The 18,887-nt window shown below is 40.5% G+C and overlaps 1 protein-coding gene across 3 annotated transcripts in view; it reads left to right on the top strand.

Annotated features, from left to right (window-relative positions):
- Window positions 1-18,887, top strand: part of TDRD3 (tudor domain containing 3) — a 64,801-nt gene that overhangs the window by 25,364 nt on the left and 20,550 nt on the right. For all 3 annotated transcript variants that reach the window (XM_081003027.1, XM_081003026.1, XM_081003028.1), the window contains 6 exons: window positions 2,035-2,184; window positions 3,573-3,707; window positions 5,904-6,060; window positions 8,136-8,261; window positions 15,488-16,320; window positions 17,286-17,411. In XM_081003027.1, coding sequence (XP_080859153.1) covers window positions 2,035-2,184; window positions 3,573-3,707; window positions 5,904-6,060; window positions 8,136-8,261; window positions 15,488-16,320; window positions 17,286-17,411 — 1,527 coding nt within the window. The remainder of the gene's footprint in view (window positions 1-2,034; window positions 2,185-3,572; window positions 3,708-5,903; window positions 6,061-8,135; window positions 8,262-15,487; window positions 16,321-17,285; window positions 17,412-18,887) is intronic.

The raw sequence follows: 18,887 nt of genomic DNA, 5'->3' as shown, positions 1-18,887 counted from the left end.
ATTTCGGCCAATTGGCCTCCATATTGAGCCTTTTCAAAGCTTTCGCTTCCATCGGTGACAGCCACCTTGGGGTTTTGTTTTCCAATAAATCCTTGTATCTTACCCAAACATTAAACAGTGCTTTCCTGACAATATGGGTTTTAAATGCTTTATGTGCTTTGACCACAGATATGCATGCCATCCACAGATATGCATGCCATCCAAATACATTGTTAAAACCTTCTAAGTCCAAAATGTCTGTGTTTTCAAGAAGTAGCCATTCTTTCAACCAGCAAAAAGCTGCTGATTCATAGTAAAGTTTAAAGTCTGGCAGGGCAAATCCACCCCTTTCCTTTGCATCAGTTAATATCTTAAATTTTATTCTGAGCTTCTTGCCCTGCCAGACAAATCTAGAAATATCTCTCTGCCACTTCTTGAAACAGTCCATCTTGTCCACAATTTGCAATGTTTGAAACAAAAACAGCATTCTAGGCAATACATTCATTTTTATCACAGCAATACGACCCAACAGTGAAAGCTTCAAATTTGACCAGATTTCTAAATCTTTTTCACTTCCGTCCAACATTTTTCATAATTATATTTAAATAAGTTCCCATTTTTATTAGCTGATTCAAATGTTTTTTGTCTCATTTGTTTAATTTTCCATTCTATTTCCTGATTCATCATTTCCATATATTGTACTTGATATAATTTTATTTCTCTCAAAATCTCCTGCGACTTTGGTTTTGCTCTCAGTTTCTTCTCACTTTCTTTTATTTTCTCCAAAATTTTATCTTTCTTCTCATTTTGACTTCTTTATTGCATTCTGTTGTATCAGAAACCCTCTCATAACAGCTTTACTTGCGTCCCAGATTACTCTTTTTTCTACATTGGTGTTCATACTTATTTCAAAATAATCTCTCAAAGTTTTTTGGGCCTTTTTATAGACTTCTTCATCTCTAAATAAGGTGTCATTCATCCTCCATCTGAAGGAGCCAGCTGATATTTGTTTCATCTCCATCCTTACAGCGTTATGGTCGGAGCAGGTTTTTGGGCAGATTTCCACTTTCTTTATCTTTGGTGCCATTCCTCTAGTTACCCATATTTGGTCAATTCTAGTCCATGTCATCTTGGCTTCAGAAAAGAAAGTTCCCTCTCTTCCCAGGGGGGTTCTTTACTTTCCAAATGTCCACTAAGTCCATATTGTCTGTCATCTCAAAAAATGTTTTCGGTAGTCTACCATCCTTGGTAACTACCTGTCTTTGTGCCTTGTCCATGTTTGTAGATACTACTCCATTCATATCCCCCATCAGAATCAGATTGTAATCCAAATAGTCCAATAAAGTCTCATGCAACTTTTTAAAGAATTCAGATTTCCCCTCATTCGGTGCATAAATTCCTACGATCAAAAATTTCTCTCATTGAACTTGAATTTCAATTGCCAAAAATCTGCCTTGTTCATCTTTAAAAATTAGTTTCGGTGATAGTCTCTCCTTTGCATATATCACAACTCCTCTTTTTTTAACTTTGTCAGATGAGATAAACTCCTGTCCCAATCTTTTATTAATCAGTAGTTTCCTGTGTAGCCTTGTTACATGTGTTTCTTGTAAGCAAATCAAGTCCAATTGTTCCTTTTTTAGTAAATGAAAAACACGTTTTCTCTTTCGAGGAGAGTTCAAACCATTCCAATTCCAACTTAACAGTTGCAGAGCCATGATGGGGTTACTTCGCTTTACCTCCAACTGCGCCAAGTGTCTGTTCTTGTTCTGTCGGTGGTGTCTTCCTCTGGAGCCTCTTGTCCACTTCTTGGAACCTGCAGAGTCCCAAAAGATCTTTAAGGGAGAGGAAGAGACAGGGGATCATGCTGGGCTGCTTGAGTAACACAATTGCTCTCTTATAATTTATCTGTCTTTATTTCCTGTGTAGTAGAGACTGGGAAGTTCAGATCACAACTAGAATCTGGCATATGGCTGTATTGTGATTTGATTCTATTATGTTAAAAATGAAATACATGGTAGATGGAGCTGCTTTTTAAATATGCTTTTACATTTCCAGAAGTGTGTATCTCAGCTTCAAGTGGACAGCAGGGAGCTGGATCGGAGAAAAACTCTGCAAGTGACAAGCACAGCGAAACCTGCCGGGGACAATGATGAGTTTGAAAAACAGCGAACAGCTGCTATTGCAGAAGTAGCAAAAAGCAAAGAGGTTAGAAAGAGGGTCTGCAGTATATTATTATTATTATTATTATTATTATTTACAATAAATTTGGAATTTGTGGAGGTACTATAATGTCTGTGCGTTCTTTTCTTGGTATTGTATGGAGAAATGAATATGAAGGTATTTGCTGTGTTCCCACAAAATAAATTATCCAGTGAGGAGAAAGGGGGTTCTAAAGGAATTTGGCATGGAGTACTGCTGAAGAGAAAATCACCCAATCAGTTTAGAAGCATGCATTGTTCTATATTCATTGATTATAGTTATTTAAGCTAATTAGAAAACTTGAGTACAGTGATACCTCAGGTTAAGAACTTAATTCATTCTGGAGGTCCATTCTTAACCTGAAACTGTTCTTAACCTGAGGTACCACTTTAGCTAATGGAGCCACCCGCTGCTGCCACGCGATTTGTGTTCTCATCCTGAAGCAAAGTTCTTAACCCGAGGTACTATTTCTGGGTTAGTAGAGTCTGTAACCCGAAGCATCTGTAACCTGAAGCGTCTGTAACCCGAAGTACCACTGTATGTAAGAAAGAAAGAAAGGAAAAAAGATAGATAGATAGATAGATAGATAGATAGATATTGGAAACATATGTTTCAGTGTAACTTATCTCAGTACCCAGGTGTTTGTTTGTTTGTTTGTTTGTTTGTTTGTTTGTTTGTTTGCTTGTTTTGGAAAGACCAGAAATACAGGAGGAGTAGATTGTTCAGATATCACACTAGCCAAGGATTAAAATGAATATGTATATTGAATCACATAAATATGTCAGACTTAGAGTAGATGTTTTGACTGGTTTATTTCGTACATAGAATGTTTTGGAACCAAAACATTTTGTTATGTATAAAAGCAAGCAGTTTTAGTAAACTAAAAGCCTAATCGTACTACCTGTGTAATCTCTATAATGTATCGGTGATGAAATATTCTTCCTTCCAATTTCTGATTTAAGTTGTTTTTTATATAAGTTGTGGGATTCTCTCCCCACAGAGGTGTGTCTGGCTTCTTCATTCTGTGGCTTTGCACCTCTTTGCCTTTGACACCTGAAATGTGTGTTTTCATAGCCCACTCTGTTCTTGTAACTATAATCTGTTTTACATGTTTCTTATTCTGAGTTTTAAATTGTTGTAACCTACCCTGGGAGCTGTTTGTGAAGGTTGGGTAATAAATTTGATAGTAATAATAATCCCCAATTATGCTTGTTAAAACCTTTTTACAGTATTTTGTGGTTTCTAGAGAGACCAGAAGTGGAGCTAGAAATCAAAATTTTGTTTGCAGGAATGCTAAAAATGAGTATCTTCAGACTGGCTTTCCATAGTGGTTATATAAAGAAAGTTAGTACTGGTGGTACTGAAAGATTATTTTCCTTATCTCTTCTCTAAAGACTAAAACGTTTGGAGGAGGTGGCAGTACTAGAAGCAATCTCAGTGTGAGTACAGGAGGGAATCGAATCAGGGAAGTGTTCCAAAAAGAGAAGATCAAGCCTGAGGGGAAAAATGAAGGCGTCTATCGAGAACTGGTAAGGCTGGAATCTCAGCAAGCCTTCAAACACCAGTATTTTATATGAAGGATGTTCAGGGGGAGGGGAGGGGATGTTTTTGTGCAAGGTATGCAGATATCTTGACTACCAGTACAATTCCTATGTGTTATATTCCGTGGAGCTTACTGAAGGGTACTTCAGTTAGGATTGCAGCCTAACTCAATATTTGATTAAAGTAAAATGTTAAATTGCAAGAAAATTGAAAACCAATTGTCATGGCTGAAAGGTAACGTCTTTGCAGATATGTTTCTTATAATCCAGATTTCTCCCCCATACAGATGGATGTTGAGCTTTTCAACTATGAAAATATTGCTGGATTTTAGTGACAACATCATCAACAACAATCATCATCATCTATTTCTACCTCGCTGATCTGGCTGGGTTTCCCCAGTCACTCTGGGCGGCTTCTAACAAAAGATTAAAAATACATTAAAACACCAATCATTAAAATTTCCCTAAACAGGGCTGCCTTCAGATGTCTTCTAAATGTCATATAGTTGTTTATTTCTTTGACATTTGATGGGAGAGTGTTCCACAGGGCAGGTGCCACTACTGAGAAGGCCCTCTGCCTGGTTCCCTGTAACCTCACTTCTTGCAGTGACGAAACCGCCAGAAGACCCTGGGTGCTGGACCTCAGTGTCCAGGTTGAACGATGGGGGTGGAGACGCTCCTTCAGGTATACTAGGCTGAGGCTATTTAGGGCTTTAAAGGTCAGCACCAACACTTTGAATTGTGCTTGGAAACGTACTGGGAGCCAATGTAGGTCTTTCAAGACTGGTGTTGTATGGTCTTGGCGGCCGCTCCCAGTCACCAGTCTAGCTGCCGCATTCTGGATTGGTTGCAGTTTCCGGGTCACCTTCAAAGGTAGCCCCACGTAGAGCGCATTGCAGTAGTCCAAATGGGAGATTACCAGAGCATGTGCCACTCTGGTGAGACAGTCTGCAGGCAGGTAGGGTCTCAGCCTGCATACCAGATGGAGCTGGGAGACAGCTACCCTGGACACAGAATTGACCTGCGCCTCCATGGATGGCTGTGAGTCCAAAATGACCCCCAGGCTGCACACCTGGTCCTTCAGGGGCACAGTTGCCCCATTCAGGACCAGGAAGTCCCCCACACCCACCCGCCCCCTGTCCCCCACTAAAACTAGTTTAAAATGTTGTTCTTTTGCCAAATCTGTAGTTTGACATCAGCCTTGCTAGTAATTATTTAAAAGTCATTGTGGCAACAGTGTGCAAGTTGAACTGTTCTTGCAAGCTGTGGCCAGGATCCAGACAAATGCAAAGCTAGTACCTTGTGTCTTTATTGAACAGCAGTTCCCTGTTCTATACTGTGAACTGCTTCTGAAACTGAAGGAGCTTTCAAAAGCAGTTTGGCGTGGAGGTTAGCTATTCAAGAGGAATTTAAATGTTTGAGGTTACCTGTGCTTGTGTATCCCTCTTGAAATTGGTTGAAAAGCACTTTCAAATGCAAGAACCCAGATGGATACTGGGTCACTCAGCCAGGCTGAAAAGTGCCTTCTTTTGAATTCATTCAAGGCAGGTAGTAGCTGCTGGATCTGTGTGCAGCCCTGACAGTGAGAGGGCTGTGATACTTGCAGTGTGGTTGCTGCATATAAGACGGGTCTGTTTCCATCATAGTGCAACAGTTCACAATTCCCAGAACACACCAGGTTGTATTGAATGATGTGGGGATAGAAGTGTATTCATCCCAGGCTTTCCTGACTACTCCAAAAATTGCAGTTTTCTGAACCTCCTTAAAAGACTCCCTTGAGTGGTGAGCATATCCTGAAATGTGGCACATGGACTGCAGTGGAATGGGAAGAGCTCCAAATTAGTGGGCGGCATAGGGATCACAATTAGGTGGTGGCATCCCCTACCTGCTCCTGCCCTCCTTGGAGATAATTCAGGAAAGACATTTGTTTAATCAAAGGCAATAAATAAAGGACATATTTTTATATTCCCTTTGTCTGTGGTTTGTATGAAATTAGGACTTTGTAAGAAATTACTCTTAATTTAGCAAAACAGACTTTTCTTGTGGTCTTGTGTGTCTTGTCTTGTGTGTACATGAAATACTAATTTTTGTTTTAATTTAATATAAATATTCACTTTAAAAGTAAACAGTTTTATGGGGTACATTGTATCCATGGTTTACATTTATTCATGTCTTCTATTGCAGGTTGATGAAAAGGCTCTCAAACATATAACAGAAATGGGTTTCAGTAAGGAAGCAGCAAGGCAAGCGCTTATGGATAACAGCAACAACCTTGAAGCTTCATTGAACTTCCTTCTGAACAGCAATAAACAAATGACTGTACAAGGGCCACCTCCTAGAGGTACAACTTTAAAGGCTGCTTCTTACAGAAAAGCATTTGAATAGGAACAATTTACTTCTGAAGTACAACCAAAGGTTTCTGGTGGTTTTCTGTGAAGCCACCAACTATAATTACTTCCCAGTTAACATTGCTGTTGATGTGTAGAGCATGAGGCTATTGTAACACAGTACATAATGGATTTATAATACAACACCCCAAGGGATTCTGTAGTTGTGGTGCTGTAAAGCTTCTTTCAGCAAATGTCTAACCTGCCTTAATGTCACCAAGGTCTTGAGAGTTAGAATGTTCTTTGGCTACCATGGGTTGAGCTGACGAGATCCTTCAGAGGAACATGGCAGACAGCAAGGCCAAAGGGGGCACATGAGCCCAGGAAATGACTTAGCACAAGGAACTAGGAAAAAGTTGTTTGGAAGAAGGGAGTGATACAGAGGAATGGTGAAAAGGAGCAGGAAAACTAGGAAAGGGTGTGCAGAGGTGCACGTATCTAGGAACCTTAAGGGTAAAGTTTCTTCTCCTTTTTCTTCATTAAATTTATATACTCTGCTTCATCCTAAGATCTCAGGGAGGTTCACAAGGTAAAAATACAGGATAAAAGCACAAAATAAATAGAACAAAAACAGAGCAGCACCCCCACCCTGCCAAAAACACTTTTAAAGGGCCATAGAAAATTAATCAGCCCAAGGCCTGATTAGAGGAACACTTTCACCCAGCACCTAAAGACATATGTTGAGGTCGCCAAACAGACCTCCCTGGGGAGAACATTCCACAAATGGAGCCACTGCGGAAAAGGCCTGTTCTTGTCTTGCCACCCTTTGGACCTCTCATGGAGGAGGCACATGAAGAAGGGCCTCATGATGATCAAAGAGTCCAGATTGGTTTTTAGTAGAATTATGCCAAAAAGCAGTTTAAACAGAACCTCTTGGAATTTCTTCCACTTGGTTTATTTTTCACATATGCTTATTTACAGTAGCACTGACTGGGAAAGAGGGGTCAGAAAGGGAGGAGTTAATTCTTATCCACAGTGGAGATGAACACTCCATCACTGTGATCAGCACACTTTTTAACTTTGGCAGGATCTTGTAAATAGCATATCTAATTTTACCAATTCTTTCCTTACTTTCCTTACTATCACTGCTATGTGGTAAAAGTAGAATGTGCTCAATTACCAGCTTCTGTGTCTTATTCTACCTCAAAACATGGATACTACAGAAGGTTTTTGGCTATTACTTCCACTTTCTTTTATATTCTGGCTCCCCATCCCACCCCATTTAGCTCATGGATTCTTCCTGTAATATTTGCAGTTAATTCCCACTGGACCTTCTATAGTGGTCAGGTTCAGTGACTTTTAAAAGTTTTGTCATGCATTGAAGAGGCAAGGCAAGCTTGCTGTTTTGGTCAAATAAGAATAGTGTTGTTACAGACTGCTGTATACCTAATTTTTTAAAAAAGTCTCAGATAAATAAGTTTGAGTGGACATAAGGTAAAGGGTTCATTTTAATGGCCATGCATGCCCTAGTCAGGTGATCATGTCACATGATGAGAGGGAGAAAAGGAGCTTGATAACTAGCTTGGTTCCCAACCTAGCTCCTCTCTCTGCTTTGGAGGGTGAATGTTTCTAATGGACCCATGCTGAATTGTGGGAGCTCCCTGTAGAATTAGAACCCTAATTGCTTACAGTATTTGGAATTTGCCAGAGCATGAAAAACTTACCTTGCATCCAGGTGCAAAGATTTTCTCTGAAATATATATCCTACTTTAATACACCTTAACATGGTAGGTGTAAGATATTGTCAACAAAAATATGGAAAATGTCTTCAGCCATCTATTTCAGCCTTCCCCAACCTTGTGTCCCAGATGTTGATGGAGAGCATTTGCCATGCTGGCTAGGGGTGATGCAGTTGTTCTCCCAACAACGTCGGGGAACACAAGATTGGTGGAAGCTAATCCAGTTGATAAGTTACTACATTCCTTTAAGGTTTCTCTGTATACCTAACTTTAAAATACTTTGAATTGCTTTATTTTTCAAGCTAAGTTCATTTGACTTTAACTAAATAGGTTATATGATTTATCTCTAGGGAAGGGGAAAGGCAGAGGCCGGATACGACCTGAAGATGAGGAAGAACTAGGAAATGCCAGGCCATCGGCTCCAAGCACACTGTTTGACTTCCTGGAGTCAAAAATGGGTACTCTTGCAGTAGAAGGTATGTAGACAGGGTGGGAGTTTGCAGCTTCTTGCACGACACCATGAGTAGATCCATCATCCATATGAGTAGATCCACCTCCTTGGCAAGTTCACAAGTCCCAACTGCTGTGCCTAGGGTGGGGCTTAGAAAACCTCTCATATAAGTCTTCAGTCCTTATAGAAAGATGCTGGAACTCTATCTCCTTAACTTATTTGCTCTCTTTGCTGTGAGCCTGTGTGTATATGATCTTAGACTGTTAACTGGAATTCCTGTTGACCAAACTTTGGACCGTGCCTTGGTCTCACTCTGAATCACCCTGTAAGTGAAATCTGACTCTTGGCATCCTTCTCCCTGACAGCAGGATACGGACCATTGCCACACTGGCTGGGGTTCACGGACGTTTTAGTTCGAAACAGGGCACCCCATTGGCTAAGATTGATCTAGGGTAATAATCGATGGGGTAGGAGAAAGTGCTGGAGCAAATAGAATCTATATACCATGTTGATTGAGGTGATTAGGGCCCCTGCAGAGTGACCCTCCTCCCACCCTGACCTCTGGGCATTCCATTGTACAGTGGAACCTCTAGTTATGAACTTAATTCATTCCGGAGGTCGGTTCTTAACCTGAAACTGTTCTCAACTAGAGGCGTGCTTTCGCTAATGGGGCCTCTTGCTGCTGCCGGCACACGATTTCCGTTCTCATCCTGGGGCAAATTTCTCAACTTGAGGTAACTCTTCCAGGTTAGCGGAGTTTGTAACCTGAAGCGTTTGTAACCTGAGGTGTTTGTAATTCAAGGTACCACTGTACTGTATAGACCTAGTATTGTGGAGCAGGCATCACCTTGAACATTTATAGCTGTCCTCTTAAGTCTGAGTTTTCTTGGACATGTCCTCTTTTCGGGGACCAGCATACCCATCCAGGCGGATTTTTGCATTTTATATGAAATGTCCAGGTTTGGGTCTGGAGCGGGGTCTGAAGTGAGGTCTGCAGCCTACGTTGGCACTGCCAGCGACACTGAGGACAGATGTTGAGGATAACGACGCCAGACCCACATGCCTCCTCACTTGCACGTCACCCAGAGGCCACACGGTTCTTCAGAGTGGCAGAACAGTAGACCTAATCCTGTGTTTCCCAAAATGGGTGATACCGCCCCCTCGGGAGGCTGCAAAGATCCAGGTGCAATTGGTGGGTGTTGAATAAAGCTGAGGGGGCGGTGGAAGCGACACCACCTCCCCTGGCTCCAGCGGTCATGCTGGAGGCCAGGGTTTTTCCCAGACTTGGGTGAGCCATTTTCAGCTTCACCCAGGATCGGGAAGTAGATCGCAGCTTGCCTGCCTATTTGGCCAATGGCAGGTGGGCAATGGCGCCAGCCCCACCACTGGGGCGGATCGGATTGAGCCAGCCGGCTTCACTCTGGTACGGCCCATGGGTTTTTAATCCTGGGGCCTAGTTCACCTCATAGAGCTGAACATTAATAAATTGAAGGCAGTGCACTAGGTTCATCCTTCTCATTAGGACTATTTTTAATGTTATTTGTAATTTTTATTTTAATATTATCCTTTGTTATCTTCATTTTGTGTGTGTAATGCAAATGTTACTATGGTTGATTTTAATAAATAATTTTATAATTTCGAGTTTCAAGGTGTCTTATTTACAACATTTTTCTGTGCTGTGGTGTAGGATGGAGGTAGAAATATAGATACATAAACGATGCAAATTTGTCACTGCATATTTCTCTTTGCTCACTTAAGGACGGTGGATTTCCAGGGGGGCGCTGAGTATTTTTTTTTTCTGAAAGGGGGGGCAGTAGGCCAAATAAGTTTGGGAACCTCTGGTGTAATCCGTCAAGGCAGCAAAGAGGGAAACTTTAAAAGTGACTGGTTGAACAGATAACATTTTAATCCCAGCAAATGGGTTATCCATGGGTTGGCTTATACTTGGATCATCTAGTGAAAAGACTGGAATGTTTTTTTCTCAAAGACCAGTCCTGGTGGGACCTTTGGTATGCTGCCTTGTCTTTCCCACTCATGCCCAGAATATTAACCAATATCTAATTAGAAAACGCATATTGGTCATCTTGGAGACTTCTTTCTGGCCAGGTTGTGTATGGTTTGCCTGTGTTTGTTATAGCTCAGACTTCACCACGGTTGCATTGTACAGTCTACCCAAACTTGCTTAGCCAATAGCTCTTCCTTTATTTTAGACTAGACTTGCTCCAGCTTTACTGTAGAGGCTCAAAGTTCAGGGCTAGGAGGCTCTGGGATATTCTTCTGGAGTACCTTACACTCTACTGGCAGCCCAAAGGGACTCAGCTCATAGGATATACCAGAACACTTGGACTCATTTAATTCTGTGGTGCCAGAATGTCTGTTTCTCTATGATGGTTTTGGTTGAGGTCTAAAGCCTAATACCCTCTCCAGCCAGCCTCCCACAGAAGTAGTAATGGCCTCCATGGTTTTGTTTTTTTAAAAAAAGGGTAAGACAAATTGATGTAGTATATTTTTCCCTTGTTAAAAATGGCTACAAACCACATTGGCTATGTTCTGTCTGCACTGTCGGAGGCAATATGCATCTGAATTCCGGTTGCTGGGAATTACAAGTAGGGAGAGTTGCTGTAATGCTCATGTTGTTGTGTTCCTTTGCTTTGTGTTTTCGATTTTTCTTTAATGCTGTCAGATAATATTGAGATTTTCCAGTGTAAGAATATGCAGCTTGAAGTTGTTCTGAAATGTCTGTATATTATTATTTCTTAAATTTCTATACCACCCTTCATCCAAAAATCACAGGGCGGTTTACAACATAAAAACACAAAAATACATACCATAGTAAGAAACAAGTATTCTGCCCTCGGTTTAAAAGACTAAAGAATGTTAACCAGCCAAAAGTCTAGTTATAGAGAAACAGTTTTGCCTGGTGCCTAAAGATATGTAATGAAGGTGAGCCTCCTTGCGGAGAGCATTCCACAAGTGGGAGCCACTGCAGAAAAGGCCCGTTCTCGTGTTGACACTCTCTGGACCTCTTGAGGAGGAGTCACAGGCCGAAGGGCCTCAGATGAGGATTGCAGGGTCCAGGTCAGTTCATATGGTTCATATGTTGGCTCCCCAACTATTTTGTATGAAGTGAAACAGTAAACGTGGCATTAACCCGAAGCTACTGTGAGGGATGTTACTGGTGTAACGGGTGTGATATTTTGCATTACAAATTATACTCTAATATGTGATAGTTGCATAGTTCCAGATAGTGGGATAAACAGAGGAAGTTTGGTATGTAGTGTGCAATTGGAAGACCAAGGGGCTAAGAGCTATTTCTTCCTTTAAGTGAAAAAACAATAGCACAAGTTTTATTCCGAGCATCTTATGCACTATATTGTTGATCTCTTCCAGTCATTTTGAATCCATTGTTGCAAAAATTAAGGAAAGGTGTTTGAAGTTACAGTTTCAAACACTTTAAGGGGGGAGAAGAACCTGTGCACCATCTAGAAATTATTTTTTAAAAGAACTGCATTATTTGCATGTGAAGAAGCTTTCAGTATTCTTTAGCATTTTATTTAATGAAAGGTTTCCTTTTAAAAGTAGTTTAACTTGGAGTATTTTGAAGTATTTAGACTACACGTAAAAGGAGATTTTACTTGTTATGGAACCACTTTCAAATTTTACAAAGAGATAGTTGTTTCAGCAGCTACTTGAGGCACCCTTCCTGGAAATAAGCTTGTTGTTGTGTAAAACACAATTTATGAAGCTCCGAGCTATGCTTGAGTTTTGTTACTCCCAGTTTCTGTGATTTGTTGTTGAATGTCCTTTGGCAATACCTGACATCCTTATCGATGTCTTGTATAGCTAGATGGAAATCTTGCTAATGGGAAAACTCAGCTTTTTCCTTCTTCAGATACACACTCCCGCCGCCCGCCCCCGTCCAAAAATGGGAAGCTTAGTTCCAAATGGTTTCAACACATGTGAACCACCCTGAGATCTATAAATGAAGGACAGTATACAAATTTAATAAGCAGCAACAACACTGACCTGGTGCAAAAATAGAATTGTCTTCTGCAGGAAATTTTGCAGAGAACTTTAATCCAGGGATGGTGGGACCTTGTGGCCCTCCAGATGATGTGGGACTCCAACTCCCCTCTGTCCCAGCCAGCATGACTAGTGACCCAGGATGATGGTTATGAGTTCCCCATCCAAACTGGGAGGGGTGGCTAACACCCCAGAGGACAGGATCACACTTCAAAACGACCTTGACAGATTAGAGAACTGGGCCAAAACAAACAAGATGAATTTTAACAGGGAGAAATGTAAAGTATTGCACTTGCGCAAAAAAAAGGAGAGGCACAAATACAAGATGGGGGACACCTGGCTTGAGAGCAGTACATGTGAAAAGGATCTAGGAGTCTTGGTTGACCACTTGACATGAGCCAACAGTGTGACGCGGCAGCTAAAAAAGCCAATGCAATTCTGGGCTGCATCAATAGGAGTATAGCATCTAGATCAAGGGAAGTAATAGTGCCACTGTATTCTGCTCTGGTCAGACCTCACCTGGAGTACTGTGTCCAGTTCTGGGCACCACAGTTCAAGAAGGACATTGACAAACTGGAACGTGTCCAGAGGAGGGCAACCAAAATGGTCAAAGGCCTGGACACGATGCCTTATGAGGAACGGCTAAGAGAGCTGGGCATGTTTAGCCTGGAGAAGAGGAGGTTAAGGGGTGATATGATAGCCATGTTCAAATATATCAAAGGATGTCACATAGAGGAGGGAGAAAGGTTGTTTTCTGCTGCTCCAGAGAAGCGGACACGGAGCAATGGATCCAAACTACAAGAAAGAAGATTCCACCTAAACATTAGGAAGAACTTCCTGACAGTAAGAGCTGTTCGACAGTGGAATTTGCTGCCAAGGAGTGTGGTGGAGTCTCCTTCTTTGGAGGTCTTTAAGCAGAGGCTTGACAACCATATGTCAGGAGTGCTCTGATGGTGTTTCCTGCTTGGCAGGGGGTTGGACTCAATGGCCCTTGTGGTCTCTTCCAACTCTATGATTCTATGATCTCTGCTTTAAGCTAAGAACTTGGGGATTGCTGCACAATTATGGGGCTTGCCTCAGGTCCAACACTCCTAGAAGCTTATCAGCAGTTCATTTTCGTAGCATAAAGGAAACTGACAGGAACTCCAACTCCACCCCACCATTTCCTCTTGTATTATTCCTTCTCCAGTGAGCCATTAGCCCAAACTCTCAAATGGCGTATATGCTTTTGCTGGACAGTAGTAACAAACCTAATTTGACACTTAAGAGCAGGACATGCTGTTTGTCACACAGCTAGACATCTCTTCAGCTATTATGGTAAAATGAAATTGGGGAAAATAGCTTGGAAAATGGCTCAGTCTTTGCCTTAATTGCAAGACAGGAAAGCTTTTGTCTTATACTAGGTAGTTTTAAGATGACAAGCATTTCCCTTTTAAGTTGTCAGTCAATCATTTTATTCACTTAGGTTCCCATAAATCTGTGACCTTGAAATAATCATGCCAGACTAACCTCTTTCCCTTTGCAGAAAGCTACAGAAATTCATTGGGTTGGAAACATCTGCTGTGATGGTTAATAAAATCAATGCTTTTTTAATGGATTGTGGCTTTCAAAGTCCAAAATTACTGTCAGATACAAATAGTCTGAAGTGACAGGGTAGCAAAATTACACCAGTCCACTGACTTACCTGTCTCAAGGTGGACTCTGACTGCAACAGTTCTAATGAATGTTTTTCGTCTGTGCTCAGCCTGAATTAGTAAAATTTGCTAGGGAGATCAACCAAATTAGATACCTTGCACACTTAAGAATTCCAGCACAAATTTCAGACAGAATTAATTAAGCAATATAAACAATTGATTTGAGAAGGGGGGGAAATCTAATATTATTCAAAGCAAAGCATGCACCTTCAGATTTATATTTGGATTTAACATAGTGTTTGTGTGTCTAAACCACAGAGCCTAGGGCTTGCCGATCGGAAGGTCAGCAGTTTGAATCCCCGCGACGGGGTGAGCTCCCGTTGCTCGGTCCCTGCTCCTGACAACCTAGCAGTTCAAAAGCACGTCAAAGTGCAAGTAGATAAATAGGTACCACTCCGGCGGAAAGTAAACAGTGTTTCCATGTGCTGCTCTGGTTCGCCAGAAGCAGCTTAGCCGTGACCTGGAAGCTGTATGCCGGCTCCCTCAGCCAGTACAGCGAGATGAGCGCTGCAACCCCAGAGTTGTCTGCGACTGGACCTAACGGTCAGGGGTCCCTTTACCTTTTTATCTTACCAGGTGCACCAATAAATGAATTCTTTTCATTTAAAGCAAGTGTTGGACACAACAAAGAAGCAAACGTTTATGACTTCTGCTTTTATACTCTCTGCTCAACAATAAAGATTGGGTTTGCTTCGCTTACTATTTAAGCTAGACCTGCACAAGCTGAATCCTGTGAATTGTTTATAGTCTCTTTCCTGGCCATTTCACCCCTCAGCCCCCTGGATTTAAACTACCTTTAGGCTTGTGGCCCTTTCCTTTCTCCTTGATGGAGTTAAGAAGTTACAGCCATTCCGTGGTTTAGAGGTTGTGGTCATTCCATGAAATACTTTCCTTTGAGGCATTGTTTTCATTCTCCCTTACGCGATTTGCCAGACATTTGAGTTGAGCGGACTATGGTTACCTGCAAAATGAGAAACATCCCAAACCACGAACCCTTCAAAGCATGGTTTGGTAGCAGTTGCTGATTAGCGGTAGCCATAGTTTGCTCTATTAACAGCTTCGAAATCAAGAGCTTCGTGTGATTATCTTTAGGCGGCTCCTGCCCCCAGTGTTTAACTCCTGTAGCTTGTGAAAAACGTCATTCAGGTTAATACCATATGAACACTTTCCCACGTGTCTTGCTAACATAGATTATTGACATGCTTCTTGATTGCACCTTATAGAATAGTTCTATGAGAATGTTCTATGAAGTTTTATTATGTTGTGATTTTATTTTATTTTTTAACCCCCTTTTTAATTTCATGTGAATTCTTGACTTTTATGTGTAATTTTGGCATCCTAGAATCTTTGCTGAGGATATAACTAAAATAAATATAGGTTGAGAGAGACAATGTGACCTTAGACTCCGTGTATTATTTATACACCAGATGATCAACTACATATCGGTTGTCAAATATCTAAACTGTCTTTAGGAATTAAAATGATTTGATACTGATTAGCTGTGTCACTAATAACTGTTGTTTTTCTTTTGTAGAACCAAAGTTACAGATGTCACTGCAGCATCAGGGGCAGCACAGAGTAATGAATACTGAGCAAAATGGCATAAAAGTATATAGTCAGCAAAGGCATGTTCCTCGAAATGACACCAGGCAGCCAAGGAACGAGAAGCCACCTCGTTTTCAGCGAGACAGTCAAAATTTGAGGCACGCCATGGAGGGAAGTGTATTAATGAGAACCAGAGCTTCCGAAAGACAAAATTCTTTGGGCCCTGAACAATGGATTGAAGAGAGAAATAGGTGTGATAGACTTTATGCTCGAAAAGATACTTCCTATCCCACAGCTGTTCACCCTGGTGACTTTCATTTTAAGCGGGACATCCCAGTGCAAAGCAGACAAGGAAAAGTTGCATCACCCATGGAAATGAAAGAGAATTCTGCTGCTCAAGATGCATCTGACAACAATAATCAGAAACAGGGAAGTAGGGAAAACCAGATGCACCATCCTGACAGTTTCTATGATAGGAAAACACTAATGCTAACAAATGAAACTTTAACTGGCTTAAAAAATGAGCAGCACTTTGGCATGAACATAGATTATCAAAACCCTGTTAGAACTGATCATTTTAGTTCTGTACCAAATGGCGATGTGGAACATTTTCAGAAAGGAAGGAGAGTTGGACCTATTAAACTGCCCGCACCCAACATGGCCACAGCATTTGATGTAAAAATGTACTATGATACTGGGCCCAAAAAGAGATCTGGACCCATCAAACCAGAAAAAATGGTGGAACCATCTACTTCAAGAGAATATGGGAAAAGCTGGCAACCAGGGGATGAATGTTTTGCCCTTTACTGGGAAGATAACAAGGTATGCCCTACTCAAGTCAAATTCTGTTGCTTCTGTTTTAAGTGCAAGAGGCGTCTTTGTACTATCAAACTCTGGCTATTGTTTTGGGGAAAGGGACGTTGATAAAATATCCCTGTTTATTATGTATTTTGTGTTTTTTATATTGTGCTTTTGTGTTGTGAACCCTGAGATGTATGGGTATAGGGCTGTATACAAATTTAATAAACGATAATAAATAAGAAAAGTAAATAGTTTGCTGCCTGGGTTTGTAAAGTTTTTCTATCCTGGCTTCCTGTCCTTCGTGGCACTCCGTTGGGTTGTGTGGAACTAAGAATTTTTTTGTCATATCTGTAGTAATGGGTATTCAGAGGATATTTCCTTAAAAGCAGTAGGCTTGAAGTAATCCTGGGTAATAGGTGTGACACAGAAGGTGGGACTCTTTAAGAGTGAGTTTTCTCTGAATAAGTGATCCTAAAGAGACAGATGCGCAGCCTTGTTTTTCCCTCTGTACAAAGTGTATAAAATGTAAGGCACTTGAGCAATTTAAGGATATTTTAATTTTTAAACAATAGATTATATCTGCATATTTAGTAAAACCTTTAAAATTGAACTGCAGATGCCGTTTTAAGAATCAAGGATATGGAAGAATATTTACAACTGATATAATCAACCATTCATTTTTAGGGTGATTTGTCATCTTTTAATTTTTAATTATTATTCTCTAGTATGTAATGCAGTTTGCCAACTCACACCTCACTGATTAAATTGTCCCGTCATTTAATCAGCTAAAGTATTTGTTGATTAAATTGCAGATTTAAATCTTTCACTAGGAATGTTTTAAAAGAAAATGGATAAAGTTACTATCAGCTGTTTCTTATACATTTTTCCTAATCCTATTACAGATTGGTTTTTATTACATGGTTTGTGAATATATTGTTGCTTTTGCAACTAAAATATGTGAACTTCTGTTTTAAATGTCTTTCCAGTTTTATCGAGCAGAAATTGAAGCTCTTCATTCCTCTGGGACAACTGCAGTTGTTAAGTTCTGTGATTATGGAAACTATGAAGAGGTGTTACTAAGCAACATCAGACCCATTCAAGCTGACACCTGGGTACGTGATAATAAATTGTATACAAAGAGATAAAGTGCATAGTTCATACGAACAATGAAGCCATAAACAGATGACTGGTAATCGTGCAGAGAGTTTGAAGTAAAAGCCTGAAGAAGAGAATTCCAGAACTGGGTTAAGACCTTCTTTATTACATATCCATCCATAACAATGCCTTAAAGAATCTGCATGTGGTCTTACACTCATGTAATAAAATGTAAATTGTTCGGGCAATATTCTCGAGTCACTAGCAAAATAATATTTATATGAAAAATTAACAGGATGCTTTTTAAATTTGCTCTGTCAAATTAAGGGTTCTGACGGACAGCTTCCATATGGTTCTATTTTAGTTTAGGAGATGATGAATTCATAAGTCTTAAATTCCAAAGGGTTTTTTAATCTATCTGTATGTCAGGTAAAATTAGAGCTGCTTCCACCATTGTTTTAATTGTGCTTATTATTTTGACAAATGCTACTTAAGTATATTAGATAGCTACAATAACCATAAAGACCTAAAGTGCTTCATAAAATATGCTATTCTAAAAGGTCTTATACAACATGTTCATGGAAAGCTCTATTTAGGTAAAACTAGAGTTTAAAAAACCCTTTTGTTTAGTGCACGTTTATTCAAGAACAATTGGGTTGTATCCAGTGAAGCCCAAACTGCCTCCCACTCAATTAATTCTCAATTTCCCATTCACACTGCTCCCCACTCCCGATCCTATAGAAGCATCCTTGCATGAGTACAGCATTGGTTACCACCCACTGCTTTGAACTCCATTTTACTAAGACTGTCTGTATAATTGGCTATGATGACACTTTATAACTATCCTGTTAATGGTACACAGAAGAGTGAACGCTTGAATTGGCTTTTACATTTTCAGTCCTTTCTGTGCTCTCTTTCTAAGTTTTTTTTGACAACCCAGTAGAAAAATTAAAAATCCATTATGGTTTTTTATAAATTTTATGACTTTAACATAGCAGTTCAAGTAGTAATTACCAGAACTCGTGCTACATTTTTTCATGCTGCTGATAATTCCTCACATTTTATTCTCTTTCATATAGCTGCAAACATATTATGTAAAGTGGAGGACCTTGTTTTTCTTTCCATACAAGCTTCTGCATTCTCTTAGTACTACTTTCTTCTAGCAAAGAGGTTTGTTCTGTAATTCAGGATGGAGACAGTCAAGTGATGTCTAGAGTCTCCTGCTCTTTTCCGTCCCATCAGATTAGCTCTCAGATTCTCTGGCATCCAGCCCAATCTGAAATGTATCATGTACTGTCACAGTCCCTGTTGTGGGTCCCCATGCAGTTCTTCTTGCACGACTCCCAGATTTCCAGACGACATTGAAGTAGGTTTAGAAGCCGTCAGTGCTGTCACACATTTCTGCAGAATCTCGAGGTAGGACCCAGGAGCATTATGCATCTCATGGTTTCTAGCATCTTGGTCCTGTGCAACATTCAGAGCCTCAGTTGGAG

This window comes from Podarcis pityusensis (genome assembly GCF_964106645.2).
Source record: "Podarcis pityusensis genome assembly, chromosome: 4".
In the NCBI taxonomy this organism is placed as follows: domain Eukaryota; kingdom Metazoa; phylum Chordata; class Lepidosauria; order Squamata; family Lacertidae; genus Podarcis; species Podarcis pityusensis.
The sequence above is the reverse complement of the archived record's forward strand: the minus strand, read 5'-3'. Positions and strand labels throughout refer to the sequence as shown.